Source organism: Mustela erminea, chromosome 11 (genome assembly GCF_009829155.1).
Source record: "Mustela erminea isolate mMusErm1 chromosome 11, mMusErm1.Pri, whole genome shotgun sequence".
Taxonomy (NCBI): domain Eukaryota; kingdom Metazoa; phylum Chordata; class Mammalia; order Carnivora; family Mustelidae; genus Mustela; species Mustela erminea.
Genome location: NC_045624.1, coordinates 13,564,039 through 13,587,684, shown reverse-complemented (window position 1 = coordinate 13,587,684; position 23,646 = coordinate 13,564,039). Strand labels below are relative to the sequence as shown.

Here is a 23,646-nt window from a genome sequence, read left to right as displayed (position 1 = left end):
TGTGGCCCAAGTATTTCTTTTTAGTAATGAACTCTGTGTGCTGGAGTGGAGAATGGGCACCAGCACTCCGCACACCAAACTCCCAGGGCCGTCCTGAGGGAAAGCACCTGGGCAGCTGTGCAGGGGCGAGCAAGGAGGCTGTTTCCTACTAGAAAGAAGGACTGACAGACAAGCTCTAGTTACTCAGATTTGGGTATCTGGCAGATACTTCCTCAGAAGAGAACGAAACAAGCTTATCACTTCAGAATCCAATGGAAGTAAAGACAGACCAATGGATCTTAATTTAAGTAAGGGTATAAAAAGTTAATTGATACAATTTCAGATTCCACATGGCAACTAACCTTTAAGAAATTGCCCCTTGTCAAATTCTGGTGTAGTATCAAAGATGAATGCCCACAATTAACTGAAAAAGCTATTAAAATACTTCTCCCCTTCCTACTATGTTATCTGTCAAAGGCCAAATTCTCTTCCTATAGTTCAAAGGATCATGTTGCAAGACACCGAATTCAGAGGCAGACATGAAAATCTACCTTCCAGGGGCGCCTGGGTGGCTCAGTGGGTTAAGCCGCTGCCTTCGGCTCAGGTCATGATCTCGGGGTCCTGGGATCGAGTCCCACATCGGGCTCTCTGCTCAGCGGGGAGCCTGCTTCCTCCTCTCTCTCTGCCTGCCTCTCTGCCTATTTGTGATCTCTCTCTGTCAAATAAATAAATAAAATCTTTAAAAAAAAAAAAAGAAAATCTACCTTCTATTAAGCCAGACATGAGATCTGCAAAAATGTAAATCAACGCCACTCTCCTCACAAAGTGCTTTTGTTTCAAAAAATCATTTTTCATAAAATGTTATTTATGTTAACACATTATGGGTTTATTTCACTCACTTATAAATAACTAAAAAAACAAGGTATTTTTTAAGATTTTATTTATTTTAGAGGTGGGGGAGAGGAAGAGGAAGAAGGAGAGAATCTCAAGCAGATTCTGTGCTGAGTGTGGAACCCGATGCAGGGCTCAACCCCAAGCCCCTGAGATCATGACCTGAACTTAAATCAAGAGGTGAATGCTTCACCAACAGAGCCACCCAGGCATCCCTACCCTTTTTATTGTAGAAAACGGATGTGTTGTTTTGTTTTGTTTTGTTTTTCAATTTCTCAGGGCACCTGGGTGGCTCAGTGGGTTAAAGCCTCTGCCTTTGGCTCAGGTCGTGATCCCAGGGTCCTGGGATCGAGCCCCACATCCGGCTCTCTGTTCAGCAGGGAGCCTGCTTCCCCCTCTCTCTCTCTGCCTACTTGTGATCTCTGTCTGTCAAATAAATAAATAAAATCTTTAAAATTTAAAAAAAATTTCTCAGTTTTAATTTCTAAAACAGTAAGTATCTAAAAATATAAACCCACATAACCGAAAGCTCTTTGGGATCTTCACAGCAAAAATTCAGAGAACTACTGGAACAAATGATTTCTGAGATAGGTTGTTACAGGAAGGAAATTCTGACTTTAGAGTATTAAGAAGAAAAATCACAATCAGCAATAAGAAAAAATCTTTAAAAGAAAGTAAAATGATAAAAGAATATATAAAGTGTAATTCTAAAGGACTGGGACTCATTTCTATGCGGCTTATGGCACCAGTCTTGCTCCTTTAACACCACCTCACATACTACTGTCGTCAGGGAGAAGAGCCTACAAAGCTAAGATCCATCAGTATTTCAGTGCACTAAGTAGGGCCCTAAAGTTCTCCAGTTAGTTATTTTGCCACATTTTCCCTCAGACCACAATCTTTGACCCTGATACTCATCAGGACCCAGGGCCAAGCCCTGTTGGGCACACACCAGTGTGAGCTAGAGACAGCAGACTCAAGCAGCTGCTCAAAGTTTCTGGAGTTTTCTTTATTCTCTCAAGATGTCACCAAAAGTCCCTGCACAGGTGGCTTTCACAAGAACTCACAGATTTTAAACAGCTTTCTTCTGCTTCACTGCCAGAATTCAGCTGAAATATACTTTGGATGGCTTACTTAACAAGTAGAAAACAAAAACCAGGGGTGCCTGGGTGGCTGAGTCAGTTAAGTGTCTGCCTTTGGCTCTGCTCATGATCCGGGGTCCTGGGATCAAGCCCTGCATCTGGCTCCCTGCTCATCGAGGAGTCTGCTTCCCCCTCTCCCTCTGCCCCCACCCCCAGCTTGTGTGAGGATGCTCTCTCTCTGTCAAATGAATAAACAAAATCTTTAAAAAACAAAACAAAACAAAACCAAAAACTAAAAAAACAACCTAGGACTAACACAAAGATACAGAAAATAGGATAACAGAAAATCTAGAAAAGAAAATTTACTACAATCATAGAAGTCAGATCAAGATGAGTATATATACTAAGTGAGAAACGGTCCATGTCAAACACAGTGAATCATCCAATGTCTCGTGAAAGTCACTGACAAAATGACTTTACCGTGCTGAAACCCCACACACTTCAGTGGTTTAAGCTGGCCTGCGTATATGTACAATTATTTGAACCCACCAGCCTGTATAAATGTGGGGTTTTCCTGTGTCTGGTGGAGAGGGTTTGCACGAACCTAAGAGAACAGCTGCGTGCTGAGGCACTTCCTGGAAACACAAAATTTCCTGCTTATACCAACAGTGACAGTGTGGGTTTCCTAAGCGAGAAGGTTCGTCACCAAGTGAGGGCCAGGCATGCGGTGGGGACGTCAAGCTTCCAGCAGTGGTGAGCAGAGGATGAGCTAAGGCTGACCTGCATTCAGGGGTCTGTCCTCTGCCTACCCAGAGTGGTATCAGTTGACAAGAGGTTCTTCAGGGGAAGAGGGGCTGGGGATGAGCTTGAGACAGAAAGCTGAGGACACCCTGAATTCCGCTTCCCTCTCCTGGACAGTGGAGGTCCCCACACTACTCTCATGGAAGACTCTAGTGGCTGGAGAGGCAAGGCTTTTTGATTTAGTGAACAAAATTCTGTTCACAATTTTCAGTCAAGTTGTCCGACTTGTCAAATTTAACCATTAACTCCTTATTATCTTTAAACATAGATTTTATGTTGTGTTCGCTGGCTGTTTGCAATGTTCGTCGGAATCAGCAGGATCCATTATAAATTCTCAAGGTAAAGAGACTGTAGGTGCTCAATTCTTTTTGTAAAGCATCATGAGTAATTTCTGATGATGCTGTTCCAGACACTTAAATATTTTTCAGAATAATTCCACATAAACTGCTGGTTCTAAGAATGCTTCCCACTTTGGACAAGAAAGCAAAGTTTCAAAGTGAGGCCAAGGCTGACAGTTACAGACCCAGAAGCACAGGAGGAATGAAAGGCACAGACAGCAGCCCGACTCCCAGCAGTGGGCTTCAGGAAGGAAAAAACCCAGACCTTAAGGTCTAGACAAATGGAAGGTCAGCACTGCTGTCCATGAAGACAGAGATGGAAGTACAAAGATCTCCAGGATCAGTCTGAACTTGACTTCTATATAACCAATCCATCCAAACTATTTAATTCATAGTTCTGAATAAACCAGAATGGTGAAACCTGTTTTAGCAGCAATTAGAGTAACAAGCAAACATCGAAGCAGAAAAGTTAATTCAAGTCTCATTAAGAGCGAATAATGTGACATAGGTTATTGGCAGGAAAGAGTTAACACAGCAGGCCTGAGACTGCTCTCCTCCAAAGGGCCTACTTGTGAGGCGAGGCCCTGGCTGGCATCTGGGAACTGGGATTTTGGGAGGGTTCCCATCTTTTCCTGCTAAGAGTGGTTCACTGTACCTAAACTGTTTTTACAAACAATGTGGCTTATGCCGAACCTGCTTTCCTTCTGAGAGCCTGCAATTTTGTATGTGCCAGGCACAAGGTGCCTACATGACCAGTCCCAGTAAAAACCCTCGGCGCTGAGTCTCTAATAACCTTCCCTGGCAGACATGATTCCACCAATGTTGTCACAACGTGTTGCTGGAAGAATTACAGCCATCCTGTGTGACTCCACCGAGAAAGCACTCTTGGAAACTTGCACTTGACTTCCTCTAGACCTCAACCCCTGCGCTCTTTTTCCCCTTTGCGGACTCTGCTCTCTATCCTTTTACTGGAATAAACCGTAGCTATAAGTGGGACTATAAGCGGAGTCCTGCGAGTCCTCTTAGTGAATCAAACCTGGGGGTGGTCCTGGGAACCCCCAACTCAGTTACCTAAAAAACAAACGCAGACTTGTGCAGCATAACAGGAAACCCAGTGCCTCAACCAAATCCGGTCATTCTTTATAAGAGTCAGACTATATCTCTCCTCCAGCCTCAACGAGAGAAACCTAGGGAGACAGGTTTTCTTTGAATACCCAGCAAGCCATCATGCAGAGGAATCGACTACTGTGCCCAGCTCAGAAAAACAAATATCGAAATTAAACAGCAGAACACTTTTCCCTCCATTTAAGAACTTCCTTGAAGTATTAAAGCAGAAGGCCAGTGAGCATCTTTCAATATTGACAAAGAAAGATTCCACTGTGGCTGAGAGGTTGGAGCACACGACCCCTCTAAGGCCACTCCGTCTTAAAGGTTTGTAACAAGTCACTTGATTGTTTCGACACACGCACTGTGCACACAGCACTAGTCAACAGTCAGTGTGAAATCTAGCCCTCTATTCCTAACAACTTTTTTTTTTTAAGATTTTTATTTATTTATTTGGCAGAGAGAGAGATCACAAGTAGGCAGAGAGGCAGGCAGAGAGAGGGGGATGACAGAGAGAGAGATCACAAGTAGGCAGAGAGGCAGGCAGAGAGAGGCAGCAGGAAGCTCCGCCGAGCAGAGAGCCCGATGCGGGGCTCGATCCCAGGACCCTGAGATCATGACCTGAGCCGAAGGCAGTGGCTTAACCCACTGAGCCACCCAGGCACCCCTCTTAACTTCTTTCTTTTTAATAGTTTCTGATAACTTAAATTCAAGAAAAATCATTCAAAAGGGCTGCCTGGCTGGCTCAGTCAGAAAAGCATGCAACTCTCAATGTCGGGGTTGTAAATTCAAGCCCCAAGTTGGGTGTAGAGATTACGAAAAAAAAAAAAAACTTTGTTTTTTTTTTAAGATTACTTATTTACTTATTTTTGCAAGGGAGAGAGAGAGAGCATGCGAGAGACAGCATGAGCAGGGGGAGGGGCAGAGGGAGAAGCAGACTACCCGCTGAGCAGAGAGTCCCCTGCAGGGCTCAATCCCAGCACCCCAGGATCATCACCTGGGTTGAGGGCAGCCACTTAACCCACTGAGCCACCAAGGTGCCCAAAAATAAACTTTAAATAAAGGGAGGGTGGGGAGGAAAAACTGTGCAAGAGCATCTTCAACACATGAGCTCTGTGAGGACAGGCTCTTTTTTTTTCTTTTAATCCTCTCCCTAGGCTTTTTTTTGCTCACTGCCTAGAACAATGTTTATGCAAGACAGACCCTCAAGAAGCAAATGACTGAGTAACCTAATCACATTTTGAGGGGATAGTCCTATAACGTTCAGATATCCATCACCTTTTAATTGATCTAAATAGGGGGAAGTATTCTAAGAAATAAGACATGTTGGGGCAACTGGGTGGCTCGGTTGGTTAGGTGACTGCCTTTGGCTCTGGCTCTGGCCAGGGTCCTAGGATCGAGCCCTGCCTCAGGCTCCCTGCTTGGTGGGGGTCTGCTTCTCCCTCTCCCTCTGACATTCGCACTGCTTATACTCTCCTGCTCTCTCTGTCAAATAAATAAATTAAATCTTTAAAAACAAAAAAAAGAAAAGAAATAAGACATGTTGGAGCACCTGGGCGGCTCAGTCGGTTAAGTATCCGACTTTGTCTCAGGTCATGATCTCAGGGGTCCCGGGTCCAGCCCCATGTTGGGCTCCCCACCTCCCTCCGCCCCATCCCACCCCCAGCTTATCCGCTCTCTCTCTCTCAAAAAAATAAATAAAATCTTAAAAAAAGACATGCCAAGAACATTAATATGTATGTATGATCCCACATAAGCAGAACTCAAGCAATGTGGTAAAGAATGAGTGGAGTGGACTTTTGTATTAACCAAAGACATAAAGAACAGCATCTCCCTTCCAAACTGTCATCCAAGGATTCACCTGATCCATAATGAATTCAAGGAAGTGGATACACATTCCCTGACTTCTAGACTCTTAAACAAGATACAAACAAATGAAACAATTAAAAAGTATGTAAGTACTGAAACATTAAACTATGTAACACATGGTGTACACCTTTCAGAGGGGGAAAAAAATCAGTTGAAGGTGGGAAGAAACTTGATAGGAAAAGTAACATTTTAGGGACGCCCTGGCTGGCTCAGTCAGTACAGCATGCGCCTCTTGGTCTCAGGATTGTGAGTTCAAGCCCCACACTGGCTGTAGGGATTACTTTTTAAAAAAAAGGGGGGGGGGGCCTGGGTGGCTCAGTGGGTTAAGCCTCTGCCTTCAGCTGAGGTCATGATCTCAGGGTCCTGGGATTGAATCCCACATTGGGCTCTCTGCTCAGCAGGCAGCCTGCTTCCCCTCACCCCCTCTGCCTGCCTCTCTGCCTACTTGTAATCTCTGTCAAAAAGAAAAAAAAAAAGTGGGAGCACCTGGGTGGCTCAGCCCCATTAAGCATCTGCCTTCAGCTCGGGTCATGATCCCAGGGTCCTGGGATCGAGCCCCACACTGGGCTCGAGCCCCACACTGGGCTCCCCGTTCTGCGGGAAGCCTGCTTCTTCTTCTCCCAATCCCCCTGCTTGTGTTCCCTCTCTCGCTATGTCTCTCTCTGTCAAACAAATAAATAAAATCTTTAAAGAAATTTTAAGAAGCAGCATTTCATCTTGCCACAGAGGGAAAAGCAAGACTTAAACGGGTGGGAAGAAAGTGCAAGAGCATACAAAAGAACATAAGCAAATTCTCAGAGGCAGAAGTGAGTACAGGTACTTGTGAAACTTGATTTTAAAAAAACCCTCACTAGAAATGTATCACTTCAAAACAGTGAGAGGGAAACTGCACAGAAGGGGAGAACAAGCTTGAGTCACAGCAAGCTAAGAAACTGGGCAGAACAGTTTGGGTTTTATGCCATAGGAAACATCCATTTCAGAGTCCTAAGCAGATGAATGAAACAAAGTAGAACTTGAGAAGAACTTAGGAGGTGGGCACAGCTCCCTTCCTGAACCCACCCCTGCATTTGCTCTGCTTACCTCTACAGGCAGTCCAACTGACTTGTTAAAAGCAGTTGGGGTCCACTGCTTAGAGATACTGACTTTGACGTTGCTAAAAGTTTTTCTTGATGCGTGGAGCAACGAATAACTGCAAAAGAGAAAAGACACAGCTGAATGAATAGCAAAGAAAACGGCATTCAATAAAATCCTGAATACAATCCCATTTGTTTTATTCAATTTTAGAATTCTTCTCTTAAAAAAAAAAAAGGAAAAGTACTGCTTTATGGGAACTATGAACTGAACAGTCTCTCCCAAGCAAAAGAAAAAATTAACTAGTCATCTTCCATATGAACCTGTGTTCACTTCTAACTTATCCCTCCACCTAGAAGACAGATGCGTGACTGACCCCAAACCACTCTAAATCATGGCGGCAGTTCTGTAAAGAATTTTAAGTCTTTAACAACTGCTGGCCCCTTGATGCATTAGCCAGTAAGTAGCTGCCTCCTGAGTCCCATCTTTTCCTCCTTCTGATGTCCCGTCTCACCCCTCAAGCAAGCATCCGAGATTACCTATCAACTCTTACACAGAGAACCATCTCTTAGTTTCTGCCTTAAAACAAGTAAATCACATCATGTGTGGTGACTTCAGTAAAGATTAATAATAAAATCGACCCAGAAGAAATCATCAAAATAACTGAGTCACAGTGTTATAAGTAACACGGCTCCTAAAACCACACAACCTGGTTTGTGGCGTCTATCAACCACTAAAGAAAGCCACTGAGGGCCACAGAATCATAAACACAGATGGTCCTTTAGTCGTGCTAACGCTCGGAAGCTCACAGGAGTTCCTAGAGCTCCTCCCAATTGTCTCGGTCCATCTTTACTGCTCAAAGACGCACACGGCACTCCCTGAATACATGCACCCTTTGTTCTGAAGCTCCTGGTTTCAACAAATAAAAAACTGTATATTAAAACAGGGATTCTCAACCATGGCACTGGTGATATTTTGGGCCCCCCAAATTCTCTATTGTGAAAAGATAGCCTGTGCACTGCAGGACCTACGGCAGCATCCCTGGTCTCTGCCCACTGCAAGTGGCACCCCTGCCCCCAGGGTGACAACCAAAAATGCCTCCAGACATGGAGGAAACATGGGCAAAATGGTCTTTGGAAACTACTTAGAGGTACCAGAAAGCACAACAGGAGGAATAACTAGGCTATTTCATGAGCCCATACCAATCAATCACTGTACTTGCCATGCCAACAACTAGCTCCCTCAAACAAATAAGCCCAAAAAACACGAGTGCACAGTCTGAGCAACGAACCTACCTGAAGAAGGTGAGCAGGAACACAACAACATGATGATGGCTGAACCGGGAGAACGCAGTCCCTCTTCGAAAAATATTCGGCCAGGCCATAGTCTTCCTGACCTTCCTTCCCACCTCTGACCTTGAAGTTCGGATAGTGAATTATCTACATCATTTCTTCTTTCTGAAAAGACAAAATGCATTATCATCATTACTTAAAATAGGCAGTCTCTCCAAAAACTGAATTATTAGACTTATAGCTAGCCAGTCAGTATATTATCAGACCTTGAAAAAAATCATCTGGGCTAGTGACTCCAGAAAACTAGATTGATAATTATGTTTATAACAAGCCCTTGAAAAGAAAAATCCTTAACAAAAGATTAGATCCTAATGAAAGAACTCTCATACAAACTGATAAGAAAGTCACTAATTCAGGGACGCCTGGCTGGCTCAGTCAGAAGAACATATGACTCTTGATCTTGGGGTTGTCAGCTCAAGCCCCAAGCTGCATGTAGAAACTACTTAAAAATAAAATCTTTTAGGGCGCCTGGGTGGTTCAGCCGTTAAGCATCTGCCTTCGGCTTAGGTCATGATCTCAGGGTCCTAGGATTGAGCCCTACATCGGGCTCTCTGCTCAGTGGAGAGTCTGCTTCTCCCTGTCCCACTCGCCCTGCTTGTGTTCCCTCTCTCACTGTTAAATAAATATTTTTTTAAGATTTTTATTTACTTATCTGAAGTAGAATGAGCAAGAAAGAGGGCATGAGCGGGGTGGAGGACAGAGGGAGAAAGATAAGCAGATTCCCCACTGGGCAGGGAGACTAACACAGGGCTTGACCCCAGGACCCTGGAATCACAACCAGAGCTGAAGACAGACACTTAACCAAGTCAGCCACCAAGGTGCACCATAAAAATAAAATCTTAGGGGCGCCTGGGTAGCTCAGTGGGTTAAAGCCTCTGCCTTCGGCTCAGGTCATGATTCCAGGGTCCTGGGATCGAGCCCTGCATCAGGCTCTCTGCTCAGCGGGGAGCCTGCTTCCTTCTCTCTCTCTCTCTCTGCCTACTTGTGATCTCTCTCTCAGTCAAATAAATAAATAAATTTAAAAAATAAAATAAAAAAAATAAAAATAAAATCTTAAAAGAATAAGAAAAGGAGGGCACCTGGGTGGCTCAGGCAGTTAAGGATCTCCCTTCGCCTCCGGTCACAATCCCAGAGTCCTGGGATGGAGTTCCGTCCTGGGCTTCCTTCTCCCTCAGCTGCCGCTCCCCCTGCTTTCTCTCTCTCTGTGTCAAATAAATAAATAAAATCTTAAAAAAAAAAAGAGAGAGAGAGAGAGAGAGAGAATCTCTAATTCTGACAGAAAAATGAGGAAAGGAAATGAATAAGCAATTCAGAAGAAATGAAATGGCTGAAAGCTCCAATCTTACCAGTAACACAAGAAAGGCATACTTGCTTGGTTAAGGCAAGAAAACTTCTGCAAAGTTAAAAAAGATTGTGCCCAATGTAGCTCAAGGTCTAATGACTCCTGAACTCTCGTATGCTGCTAAGGGATGTGAAACGTATTACAGGAAGATAATCGAGCATGTTCATCAACAGCCTTTGACACAAAAATCCCATTTCCAGGGATCTACTCCTAAAGAAATACAAGGTACATTCAGGTCTATAAACAAAGGTAGTTTTCACAGCTTGTCAAAGGAGCTTTCTTCTATTAAAGAAATAAACTTTGTGTCAGTCATAAGGAAATGGGGAAAGAGGCAGGGCCACTCCCAGCCCGTCTGTCTCCACGACTTCCTGTCAGTGCTCCTTGGTCCTCTCTGAAAGGAGCACTGCCCTGACAAACTAAGCATCTAAACTTCATGCCTCCAGTTATTAGTCTGCACAACCTAAAGATGCAATGAAAAGCGGAATGTGTAGATAAATTATGGTATAGCCACATGGCTGAATAGTTTATAATCATTTGACATGACAAATTAAGGCTTTTTAATGACATGAGAAAATGTCACATAAGAAAATGGGGCGCCTGGCAGCTCAGTCAGTAGAGCATAGGACTCTTGATCTCAGGGTCATGAGTTCAAGACCCACATTGGGTGTAGATTACTTACAAAAAAAAGTAAGATACAACTCATAATCAATTCAACTCTATGTTTACATAATATTTACAAATAAATAGGGGATATACTAGTTCTCTTTGGGTAGCAACATTAGGGGAATTTTAATTTTCTATACCCTTCCCTAAAAAGTCTACAATAAAGGTGGGTATTACTTTTACAATCAGAAGGGATAACATCAACATCATTGGAAAAATCCTATAATTCACGTGCATATTAGGAAAAAAATTAATGAAATGACCTGTATGCTATGTGTACTACTATAGTCAAGGCAGGAGAAAAACTCAAGAACTCCCAGTACTGAAGGGCATCTGGGTGGCTCAGTGGGTTAAGCCTCTGCCTTCAGCTCAGGTCATGACCTCAGGGTCCTGGGATAGAGCCCCGCATCGGGCTCTTTGCTTGGCGGAGAGACTGCTTCCCCCTCTCTCTCTGCCTGCCTCTCTGCCTACTTGTGATCTCTCTCTCTGTCAAATAAAGAAATAAAACCTTAAAAAAAAAAAAAAAGAACTTCCAGTATTAAAACTGGCAAATCACAGGGCTTTGCTTTCAAGGCCGTGCTCCTTGTAACTGCCATTATACTCATGTTTTCACTAGCCATAGTAGCTTGGTAGATATAGGCAAACCTTACATGCCCAAAGACCCAGCCAAAAGGCCATTCCTGAAACTTTTGGGTAAAAGGTACAAAGTTGAGGTGGTTAAAATTATATCAACATTACAGCTGTTTCACTTACTGGCCATAAGCCCTTGGACAAGCCAAACTTTATGAATCACAGATGGTCATCTATAAAATGGCGTATCTCTTCTGAGAGTTAGGAGATTAAAATAAACAATGTATGTAAGGTAATTATATACGTAAGATAATTATTTTAGCCACTGACCTGCCCAGGATTAATCAGTCCCACACCAGTAGAATGTAGCTAATTTCACTTACTCTTTCTGCCTGAAAATGTTCACAATATAATGAGCCAAGTAGGATATTAAAATTCCACTTCCAAGACATAACAAATAAACTCTGTCTATAATTCCAGAAAGTTACAAACCTGAGAGCTATTAGTGTCACTGCTAAATTTACCTCCAGCCCCTAAATTAAACATGAAACCCCAGTGGAACAACTCAAAGCTTTATGGAAATTGTAGCTCTATGAATTGAACACATTCACACCTCAAAACAGTGTACTGAGTACTTCAGGAAAGGATATGATTTATGAAGCTCAGTAATTTATCAGGTAAAATAATAATTCCAAAAATGTACACTCTACTGGATTGGGATTGCACTGCTCTGGCAATAATGGTTGTGTATTTCAAGGTTGTGTAGTTACATTAATAACTTTACACGACTACCAAGCTGTTTGAGACCATCTGGATTTCATTTCTAAATAAACCACTTTTTCCTTAGCTAATGTGACAGGAGAGAAAGGACTTAATAAGTACACCGGGAAAATAGTCTTAAATATTCACCTGCTATTGGCAGAAAGCCACTTAAAATTAATACTATTATAGCATCTGGTCCTAAGTAATTACAGTAATTAATAACAATAATAATACCTTGCACTTATATTCCCTGCATCACAGAAGTAGTTTCTACTCATCCGTGAGCTCTGCGACCCTGGGGAAGTGTCGAGAGTTTCTGCCAAGTCTGAATCCACCAAGCACATCCTACTTTCTGAAGACCATTTTCATTCCTGCTCTAAATACAGACAGAACAAATGTCTAACATTTTTCAAGTGTAAGTAAATGCTGTTCTAATTTAAAAAAAAAATCCATTTAAGTTTTTCTAAATTCATAGTAGCTTACCATTTCGTATTTTCTCAGTTAATGGATACTGAATATACAACTATCATATGGGAATAAGAACTAGCTTTTAAAAACAAATCTTATCAAAAATAAGATCCTTACCATCAAGAAGGATCTGGAACCATTGAGCCATGTTCCACTTTTCAAAACAAGCTGATAATCATTAACTCATCTGATTCATATTGAAGCTTTTTTGAGTCCTAGAAGATCACTCATACAAGATTATTTTCCAGGATGAACACTCCACACTGTGTAATCAATGTTACATAAAAGATGGCTTCTCATGTAACACGTCCAGACAGAAGGCAATCTCCCCTTACCAAACAACGTCTTGGGATATGAAGCACTCCAAAACTGTCACTTTCTATAGATATTCAGAGACCATTCCAACCCCACGTCAGTAAGACTTCAGTTTGTCATGTATTGGGAACACTGTGGGAGACACAGCTAGAAAGATGGGGGGAAGGCTGGCAGGAAAGGAGACGGCATGTGCAAAGCAACTCATCCCCGTGCCCATGTGACCTGACCCAATCTTCACCCCACCCCAACTTCTTATCTTGCTCTCTAGAAATCTAGATATGAGGCAAGTGAACTTCTCCACATGGTCACCCTCCTCTGAACGATATTTGCCTCCAACTCCTGACCACCCCCAGATGACCCTGCCTCCTCCAGGGTCTCTCAAGAAGTTGTCTGTCTTCTCTCACAGTCACTCTTCCTCCTCAGAGGACTCCAGCTTCTCTGAACTCAGGCTGGCCGGGAAGGGCGATTCGGGGGGAGAGGGCCCCCTACTGGCTGCTGCCTTGTCACCTCCTGACCTTCCCACACAGACCCTTGCCTCTCTTTCCTTCCACCACCGCCTCGGTCCCAGCCCAAGAGCCAGGTGGCTCAGCTCAACCTCCACTGTCTTCTCCACCACCAATCTTTGCCTCTGCCCCACACTGAAAGCCCCTCCATGGTCAAGACCCAGCCAGTGCCTACGTCACCTCCCCAAACTAGACCGCAAACACCCGTCATTCCTTCCCTCTCCCACTTTCCACTCGAGTCCTTTTACCTCGACAAGGCTCCCAGCTCGGTCACCTCACCATTCTCCCGGTATCCATAATCCTCCTCTGGTCCTCATTTCAGTCTTCACTAACTTAGAATCTAACCAACTCCCTCGCAGGCTGTGCATGCGTGTGCGTGCGTGTGTGTGTGTGTGCAAGAGCGTGCGCACGCACCTACTTGCTTGCCTCTGTCCTCCTTCCCTGCATCCAAGTAGCTGAGTTTTGCCAGAGAAAAATCACACAAGCAGGCTGTTTTCACTTAAAGATTCAAAACCACAAACCTCAAAGAACATGCAACACTGCCCAGCATGTCTACACTTCCCCAATTATTTTGCTTACTCAACCTCTAAGACGACAATTTCACACTTCGCTCTTTAAAGTTCCAGCATCCCTCTCTCTCCTTCACCTCGTACGATGGCTTTCGGCCAATGACCACCCCCCAGAACCAGGGCTCTAATGTGGACCCCACAGTACAGCCGACCGTCCACCTGATATGCCTCCATGGATCTGAAGCAAGATTCTTCGTGTCCTCCCTCCAGACCTACATTCCTCCCCCAGTATTTCCCAACTTAAATGATACCACCATTCCTCCAAGTAGCCCAAGGTAACCAGGACTTTTCCTTCACTTTTCCTTCTCTCTCTCAGCTTCCACATCCACCCCGCTTCTAATTACCTCTTAAAATACATCCCAGATCTGTCCTCCTCGCTCTATCCCCACTGCCACCACCAAGCCTACTGCAACAGCCTCCTGCAGGCCTTCACAATTTCTACATCTACCCTGCCCCCAACTCATTCTCCACACATCAACCAGAAATAGATTTTTTTTTTTAAGATTTTATTTATTTGAGAGAGAGAGAGCAGGAGCGGGGCGGGGGATGGGGGATGGAGGGGAGGGAGAGGGAGAAGCAGCCTCCCCACTGAGCAGGGAGCCTAATGTGGGGCTCGATCCCAGGACCCTGGGATCATGACCTGAGCCCAAAGCACACGCTTAACTGACTGGGCCACCCAGGCGCCTCCAGAAATAGATCTTAAAATATAAATCAGCTCTAATTCCTCTGCTCAAAACACACTGATGGCTTCCCAAGACTCTGATAAAAATACAAAACTCTTTACCATGGCCTTCAAAGCCTGAATACCCCCAGTCCTGCAGTGTAAAATAAGAAGGTTAAGGTGGGGGAGAGCAGTGGAGCTGACAGTGGTGGCTGGTAAAAGGAGGCTGGAGACGAAGGAGGAGACTGCCTGAGGCAATGCTTTTTGAGAGTTTTTTTATTGTTTTATTAATTTTCAATAGGTTGTACGTACATAAGGCAGAAAAATCAAAAGACATCAAAAGGTATATACAGTGATGTCTCCCTCTCTGGTCTCATCACCCTGTGCTCCTACATCCTCACAGAATCTACCCCTGTGCATACACTCCAGGCAGAGCCCCTCATACCCACACATCCACAAAAGAGCATATTACGTGCACTATTCTGCACTTTTTTCTTTTCTTCACTTACCAGAGGTTAGAGATCTCTCCTTATCCACACCTACAGAGTTAGCACATTCCAATCTCCTACCAGGTATCTGGGTGGTTCCCAATCCTTTGCTAGGATGGAGCCGCCATTCTTGGACACGGTGAGGCTCTAAGCCATTTCCTTCCTCCTCTTTGCCCACCTTCCTCCCCACCCTTGCCAGTACCACTCCTCCTCATTCATGGCAACCTCCCCACACCTAATTCTTTTCCTGTCCCTGAGCCGTTTCTTGCTTTGAGCCTTTGCATTTGCTGTTCCACTGCCCGAAATGCTTTTCCTCTGGTTCCTTGCAATGGCTTGTTCTTTCCTTTTCTTGGCTCATCCTCAAGTCATCTCCCTCATTGTGTGCTCTGACGGTCCTCTCTCTACAACGCTTGGGGCAGTCACTCAGTGACCACTCTCATCTCTGTCTCTGTTTCTTCCCTTCATAGCATTGCTACCAATCGAATTATTCCCATTTAACTGTTTACATGTGTACTGTTCGTCTGTAAGCTCCCCAAAAGCAGTGAGATCATCTGTCTTAAGTCCACAGCTATATCTCCAGCACCCTGTATCAACTGATGCTTTTAGAAGCATCAATAAAGGGGCGCCTGGGTGGCTCAGTGGGTTAAGCTTCTGCCTTCGGCTCAGGTCATGATCTCAGGGTCCTGGGATCGAGCCCCTTATCAGGCTCTCTGCTCGGCAGGGAGCCTGCTTCTCCCTCTCTCTCTGCCTGCCTCTCTGCCTGCTTGTGATCTCTCTCTCCGTCAAATAAATAAATAAAATCTTTAAAAAAAAAAAAAAAAGAAGCATCAATAAAGATTTTGTGAATGAATGAATCCTTTGACCATAACCAACAATGAACAGTTTCAAAGTGCCAGGCACTGTGCTGGGTACTTGCCCTGAACTAGAACATATAGTTCTCACATCTTGGAGATGAGAAAACAGATTTTATAAAGTAGTATCTCTTTTTTTTTTTTAATTTTTTTTTAAAGATTTTATTTATTTATTTGACAGAGATCACAACTAGGCAGAGAGGCAGGCAGAGAAAGAGGGAGAAGCAGGCTCCCTGCCGAGCAGAGAGCCCAATGTGGGGCTCGATCCCAGGACCCTGGGATCATGACCTGAGCTGAAGGCAGAGGCTTAACCCACTGAGCCACCCAGGTGCCCCTAAAGTAGTATCTCTCATTAGACAAAGCTAGCATTCAAACCCAGACCTGACCCTAGTCTCTATGCTATACTGTATTTTAAAAAAAAGGCTCAGTGGGTTGGGCCGCTGCCTTCAGCTCGGGTCGTGATCTCAGGGTCCTGGGATCGAGGCCCGCGTGGGGCTCTCTGCTCAGCGGGGAGCCTGCTTCCCTCTCTCTCTCTCTACCTGCCTCTCCATCTACTTGTGATTTCTCTCTGTCAAATAAATAATAAATGAAATCTTTAAAAAAAAAAAAAAAAAAAAGGTTAAAATATCCCAAGTTGGGTAAAACATAGTAATCAGAAATAGCTCACCTTGGGGCACCTGGGTGGCTCAGTGGGTTAAAGCCTCTGCTTTCGGCTCAGGTCATGATTCCAGGGTCCTGGGATCGAGCCCCGCATCGGGCTCTCTGCTCGGCGGGGAGCCTGCTTCCTCCTCTCTCTCTGCCTGCCTCTCTGCCTACTTGTGATCTCTGTCTGTCAAGTAAATAAATAAAATCTTTAAAAAAAAAAAAAAAAGAAATAGCTCACCTTAAGCTTAGAGGTATAAATTCAGAATGGAAACAAAAAAAAACAAAACCCACACTTTATCAGTAACAGTGTAACCCCTATTACTCAAGGAGTAGCACATTAGATGGACAACGACTTACTTCTCAGATTTCGACTTACTTCTCAGATTTCAGTTTTTATATTTGCAAAGGAAAAAGATTATGTGTACTGAAATATAGAAAGGCAGCTGGAAGAGTATTAAACATATAGTTGAGTTTCGCTATTTTGAGAGTACTGCGTATGTTGTAATTGAGCACCTCAGTGCTTGACACTTATGCAAATATCCTTTTCATCCCACATTATCTGATTTGATGCCATTTACTTGTACTACCTGAACCCTTTTACTCAAAACTGAAGTCTTCTGTAATTTTTCTCTCTTCTTAAATTGTTGCATTACCACATATGTAAAGTACTTAACCTTTACCTGTAAAATTTTCTTGTCTTATTCTAGGGTTCCTAAAACTACATTCTTCCTACATTTTAAACATATTCCAAAGACAAGAAGCTTCTAAGATACAAATCTTTCCCTCTTGGAGCACCTGGCTGGTTCAACAGGTTCAACATGCAACCCTTGATCTTGGGGTATGAGTCTGAGATCCACACAGGGGGATAGGTTGTATTTAAAAAAAAATCTGGGTGCCTGGGTGGCTCAATTGGGTAAGCATCTGCCTTTAGCTCAGGTCATAATCCCAGGATCCTGGAAATCGAGTCCCACCTCAGGCTCCCTGCTCAGTATGGACTTTGCTTCTCCCTCTCCTTCTCCCCCTGCCCCAACTGTGCTCTCTCTCGCTCTCTCTCTCAAATAAAGAAATAAAATCTTAAAAAACAAAACAAAACAAAACCCTGCCCTCTCCTAGCCAAAGACTTATACTCCAGTTAATGGTCAGTGCTGTGACATTTCATTTTGTCTGTGATGAAGAGGAACAAAACACAACCTGTGATGATACACTTGACCCTGAAAGCTAGAGAGAAAACAACACATTGCACTGACTTTATTTATTTATTTGAGAGAGAGAGAGAGAGCATGCACACCAGCAGGTTGAGTGGCAGAAGGGAAAGCAGACTCTCCGCTCAGCACAGAGCCTGACAGTGGAACTTGGGCTTGATCCTGGGACTCCAGATCATGACCTGAGCTAAAGGGAGACGCTTAACCGACTGAGCCACCCAGGCATCCCTCGCTTTAATTTTATAAAAGTACTGTTTCAGGTCATTTTCTGATGGAAATCAAAGATTAACAAGAGAGGGGGCGCCTGGGTAGCTGTCAGTCAACCATCTACCTTCGGCTCAGGTCATGATCCCAGGGTCCTGGGATGGAGGTCTGCATCTGGCCCCTGCTCAACGTTGAGTCTGCTTCTCCCCAACCCTCTGCCCCTCCTCCTGCTCATGCTTTCACATTCGTTTTCAAACAAATCAAAAACCTTAAAAAAAGAAATATACTGGCTAACTGAACATACTGAAAAAAAAAAAAAAAAAAGAAGAAGATTAACAGAAGAATGATGCTAGATGAAACCATGTGTAGCCCACAAAAAGGCATTAAAATTCAAGTTGGGGGGCGCCTGGGTGGCTCAGTGGGTTAAGCCGCTGCCTTCAGCTCAGGTCATGATCTCAGGGTCCTGGGATCGAGTCCCGCATCGGGCTCTCTGCTCAGCAGGGAGCCTGCTTCCCTCTCTCTTTCTCTCTCTGGCTGCGTCTCCGTCTACTTGTGATTTCTCTCTGTCAAATTAATAAATAAAAGCTTTAAAAAAAAAATTCAAGTTAGAACCATAGACCCTTCAATGGGCCTCAACTCCCTCATTTAAGAACTACAGGAGAGAAGTTTAGACAGTTCCTAGTTCAGAGCCTGGCACACAGCAAACATCCACCAAATGGCAAAGACATATCCAGCACCAAGACACTGAAGAAAGGGAGCAATTAAGATTCAGATTTCCGTCACCCCAGGAACATACTCTTCTCCCTATAAACATTCAGTAATGTTACTATGAGCTCACCTACCATCTTATATTTCAGGAAACGCCAAAAACCCTGTGGACGCGTTCCCATTATCCCCTGCCAAAAGTGAGAATAAACAGACCACATTCTGCAAGTAAGAATACTGGGAGAATGACGAATAAGTAATGTGACCAAATTCCTTGACTGAGGCCACAGCAGTTGCCAGAACAGGAAACTCGGGTATTCCACTAAGATCCTTCTAAGCCCTCTGGCCTCCGCGCGTTTTATCCCAAAAGCCTCCCTTCCCCCCCCCCACCTGAAAAGCGCCCCTTCCCCGGCTCTGACCGACAGCCCTGCTCCTGCACGGGAGCCCTCGTGGCGCGGCCCGTTCCCGACTCTTCCCGAGGGCCCTCCGCGTTCCTCCCGCTCTCCTCCCGCTCCCCTCCCGCTGCGGTCCTCGCCCGCCCGGCCCGGCCCCGCACACCCCGCACCGAGGGACGACTCCGGGCGGCGGGGAGCGGCTGCCGGCCCGCCCAGCCCACGGCGCCACACCCACCGGCCGCTCCCGCCGCATCTCCGCGTCGTCGCCCTCCCCTCCATGGAAGCCCCCCGGACCGCCCTCGCGGGCGGCGCCCCCACACCTCACCCCAAGCCGGGCTCCGGCCCCTCCTCGGTCGGCCCCCCGCGCGCCCGGGCTAGCGCACCCGAGAGCCGCTGCAGTCGTCGTGCTGCGGCCCACCGGCCGGCTCGCTCCGCTACCCGTAGCCCCTCGCCCGCGTAGCCACCTCACCCGCCGCTTGGCGGCCAGGGTTTCCGGACGCTCACGTGACCCGCCCGTCCCCAAGGCATGCTGGGAGCTGTAGTCCGACCGCGGCCTCACCTGCGGGCCGCCGGGGTAGCTGGGGGAGGCGGAGGGAGAGGGAGCACTGAGGCCTCGGTGAACCTGGCTGCTGGGCTGGGGCAGGGGACGGTGGCCAAGAGCCTAAACTGGAAAATGGCAGTGAGAGATAAGATATAATCTGGAGAGAACAGCTATCTAGGTCATCTTTTTTCAGGAAAGCTTTACTCTGCTCTTTCTTTTTATAATAAATAACATGTTGCTGGGGCGCCTGCGTGGCTCGGTGGGTTGAGCCTCTGCCTTCGGCTTGGGCCCTGGTCTCAGGGTTCTGGGATCCAGGTTGGCATCAGGTTCTCTGCTCCACAGGGAGCCTGTTCCCCCTCCTCCTCCTCCTCCTCCTCCTCCTCCTCCTCCTCCTCTCTCTCTCTCTCTGCCTGCCTCCCTGCCTACTTGCGACCTCTCTCTCTGTCAAATAAATAAAATCTTAAAAAAAATAAAATAAAAAAGGAACATTCTGCTAAGTTTGCTACTGACCAGCCAGCCCTAAGGGCATAAGCTTTAGATCTTTGTTTAAATTAATTAAATGCAGTGGGCCCTGTCCTCTGCCACTGTGGTTCACCATCCTGCACTCCACCCCACCAACCCAGACAAATGGATGACTGTGAAGATCCTGACAGCCTCTCAAAAAATTCAAAGGCCTTAGAACACAGGACTTAAAAGTGGAGTCTACCGCCCTCCTGGGCTCTCTTTCAACCCTTGGGGAAGTACAACTTTTTAAAAAAAAAAATCTCCCAACCCAGAAAACCTCTCCATAAAGAGAGCAGAGAAAGAAAATGGGTTTACTACTGGGTAAGCATTAAACCAGAAATGTAACACTCATGGGGAACAATGAACAAACAGATTGCAAAAAGACAAAGGAATCTCCCGCATATACAGCCAAGCAGATATTCCCTTACATGTGTGTTCTCAGGATAAACAATCACCAGTCCCCAAACAAGAAGACTTGACAGGACATTTTGTTACATACAGTTGGTCCTAACTTTATCGTGGTAACTGGGGAGACTGCTTAGGTTGGCTTATCCAAAGGAGAAACAAAGCTCTTGTATCTTTAGGATAAGAGATAGTGTTACAAATTGGAGGAAGGCACCCAGGGAAGTTAGGCTTTTAGCCACCCTGGGAACTGGCAGACTGGAGCACTCCTGGGATGTTTATTTCAAAATATGGCTCCCGGGTCCTAGAAAGGCTCCTGATTGTAGACTGACAAAAGATTATTTAGCCATTATGAAGCTATTCGTCTATTTGAAAGGGATCAATAAAGAAATTGTTAAAGAAGAAAAAAGAAAAAAAAAAGCAGGATGGAGGTGGGAGTTCTTCCTTAGTTTTTCTCTTCCCTTCATTCTAAGGGAAAATCAAACCTCTTATTTTCACTTTGTTTGCCTTTACACAATGCAATTGTAGTTCTGTTTCCAGCCGTTGGAGAGTGTGCCTGGGAAAATGTGACGTCAGGTTGAGCAAAACCAAACCAGCCAGTTCACTTTTTTTAAAAATATTTTATTTATTTATTTGACAGGCAGAGATCACAAGTAGGCAGAGAGGCAGGCAGAGAGAGAGGAAAGGAAGCAGGCTCCATGCTGAGCAGAGAGCCCGATGTGGGGCTCGATCCCAGGACCCTGGTTTCATAACCTGAGCCAAAGGCAGAGGCTTTAACCCATTGAGCCACCCAGGCACCCCAGCCAGTTCACTTTTATTTAAAAAAATACAATGTGGAGGAGTCCCTGGATGGCTCAGTTGGTGAAGTGTACAACTCTTAATCTTGGGACAGTGAGTTCGAGCCCCATATTGGGTGTAGAGATTACTTAACAAAATCCACATATACGTATTGGAATATTATTCAGCCTTTAAAAGGAATGAAATTCTGACACATGCTACGCCATAAATGAACTTGAAAGCATTATGCTAAATGAAATAAGCCAGTCACAAAAGGACAAATATTGTATGATTCCATTTACATGAAGTACCTAGAGTAATCAAATTCATAGGGAGAGAAAGTCGGATCATGGTTACAAGAGGCTGAGGGGGAAGAGAAATGGGAGTTATTGTCTAATGAGTCGAGTTTCATGGTGACGTAAGAGTCCTGGAGCTGGGTAGCAATGATGGTTGCACAACGCTGTGAATATATTTAATGTCATTGAACAGAACACTTATAAATGGCTAAAATGGGGGCACCTGGGTGGGTTCAGTCGGTTAAGCATCTGACTCTTGATTCTGGCTCAGCTGGTGATCTCAGGGTAGTGAGACTGAGCCCAGTGTCCATCACTCAGCACAGAGTCTGCTTATGATTCTCTCCCTCTGGTATTAGGCTTAGCTAAATAAGTCAATCGGAGAAAGACAACTATCATATGATCTCCCTGATATGAGGAAGTGGAGATGTAACATGGGGCATTTGGGGGGTAGGAGAAGAATCAATGAAACAAGATGGGATCAGGAGGGAGACAAACCATAAGAGACTCTTAATCTCACAAAACAAAGGGTTGCTGGGGGTAGAGGGGTAGGGAGAGGGGGGTGGGGTTATGGACATGGAGGAAGGTATGTGCTATGGTGAGTGCTGTGAAGTGTGTAAACCCGGTGATTCACAGACCTGTACTCCTGGGTCTAATAATACATTATATGTTAATTTAAAAAATTTAAAAATTTGTTAAAAAAAATTCTCTCCCTCTCTGCCCCTCCCACACCAGCTCAAACTCTCTCTCAAAAAAAAATGGCTAAAATGATAACGTGTACCTATTGTGAAACATCTGTTTGCATGTACAGATGTGTATGTATATGTATGTGTGTGCAGAGAGGGTGTGAATAAAATAAGTATAGGGTGCCGGGGTTGCTCAGTTGGTTAAGTGTCTGCCTTCAGCTCAGATCATGATCCCAGGGTCCTGGGGGACACATTACTCAGTGGGGAATCTGTTCCTCCCTCTGCCTGTGTCTCTTCCCCGGCTCATGCTCTCCCTCTCTCTCTCTCTCACTCTCTCTCTCAAGTAAATAAATAATATCTTTTTTAAAAATAAAATAAAATAAGTATACAACTTATGTCACTACCACGCAGGTCAGGAAGCCCACACCATGCTCTCTGCACTCAACGTCATGTTGGTGGAGAGGGTCTGGTGGAGGAGGTCAGAATCTCTCTCTCAATCTCCATAACCAGACAGACATTTTACTGTTTTATTTTTGTAAGGTTTTATTTATTTATTTATTCGTGAGAAAGAGAGAAGGAGAACATGGCAGGGGGTAGAGGGAGAGCAGGGAGCCTGCAGAGCTCGATCCTAGGCCCCTGAGATCATGACCTGAGCCAAAGGCAGAGGCTTCATGGACTGAACGACCCAGGTGCCCTAGACATTTTACTATTTGATTTCTACTTCTAGATGATCTCCAAGTACTGGGGCCGAGTCAGCTGACTTTTATTTTTCCTTCTCCAGTAACCATTACCAGAAGAAGAAACCATTTTGACACCCAGCCTCGCTGACATGAGCGTCCAGTGGGTTTTATTTCCTGCCTCCCGCCCATACAGGGCAGTGGATCTTGACCTGTCCATCTTTTTCCACTGGTGGACCTCTGCCTGTGGCTCTCCAAGTAATGACAGGCAGTGACGACCTTGGCAGTGCCTTTGTTTTCGTGCTGTACCTGCCAGCACTGGGTTTATGACTCCAGAGAGAGGTTCCTGAAAAGTGATGTGTAAACGGAATATGAGGTAAGATAAATTATAACTTACAGGTTTTCTGAAGGAATCATTGGAAGAAATGCTCTTGGAAAACTCTCAGGGCTTCACGATGTTTTTAGACTCAACCCACAGTAAGAGATACATTTTACATCACATGGGACATCCATGCCTGGACACGCCTGACCCAAACAGTGTACAAAACACCACTTAGCCCCACTGCTGGAGATACCTTCTGAAATTTTGTCCTATTTTACTCTGTAAAAATGCTGGTTGCGGGTCACCTGGCTGGCTCAGTAGGCAGAGAATACTGACTTTCAGGCTCAGGGTCATGAGTTAAGGACCCATGCTGGGCATGGAGCCTTTAAATATATTTTTTTATTTTAAAAGATGTCATTTATTTATTTGAGAGAGAGAGTGAGAGAGCATGAGAGGGAAGAAGGTCAGAGGGAGAAGCAGACTCCCCGTGAAGCCGGGAGCCCAATTCGGGACTCGATCCCGGGACTCCGGGATCATGACCTGAGCCAAAGGCAGTCGCTCAACCAACCGAGCCACCCAGGCGCCCCAGCATGGAGCCTTTAAAAAAAAAATGCTGG

General features: G+C 45.1%; 1 protein-coding gene across 7 annotated transcripts in view; it reads right to left on the bottom strand.

Annotated features, from left to right (window-relative positions):
* Positions 1-19,345, bottom strand: part of SLC37A3 (solute carrier family 37 member 3) — a 49,605-nt gene extending 30,260 nt beyond the window's left edge. Inside the window, exons 1-5 of one of the 7 annotated variants that reach the window (XM_032305680.1) lie at positions 19,153-19,345; positions 12,407-12,504; positions 12,056-12,197; positions 8,428-8,589; positions 7,142-7,250 (exon numbers count right to left, since the gene is read on the bottom strand). In XM_032305680.1, coding sequence (XP_032161571.1) covers positions 7,142-7,250; positions 8,428-8,516 — 198 coding nt within the window. In that variant the 5' untranslated portion in view covers positions 8,517-8,589; positions 12,056-12,197; positions 12,407-12,504; positions 19,153-19,345. Of the gene's footprint in view, positions 1-7,141; positions 7,251-8,427; positions 8,590-9,563; positions 9,584-12,055; positions 12,198-12,406; positions 12,505-19,152 lie in introns of those variants that run through there. The other 6 variants (XM_032305672.1, XM_032305673.1, XM_032305678.1 and 3 more) reach the window with 6 other exon arrangements.
* Positions 19,346-23,646: the final 4,301 nt, after the last annotated feature.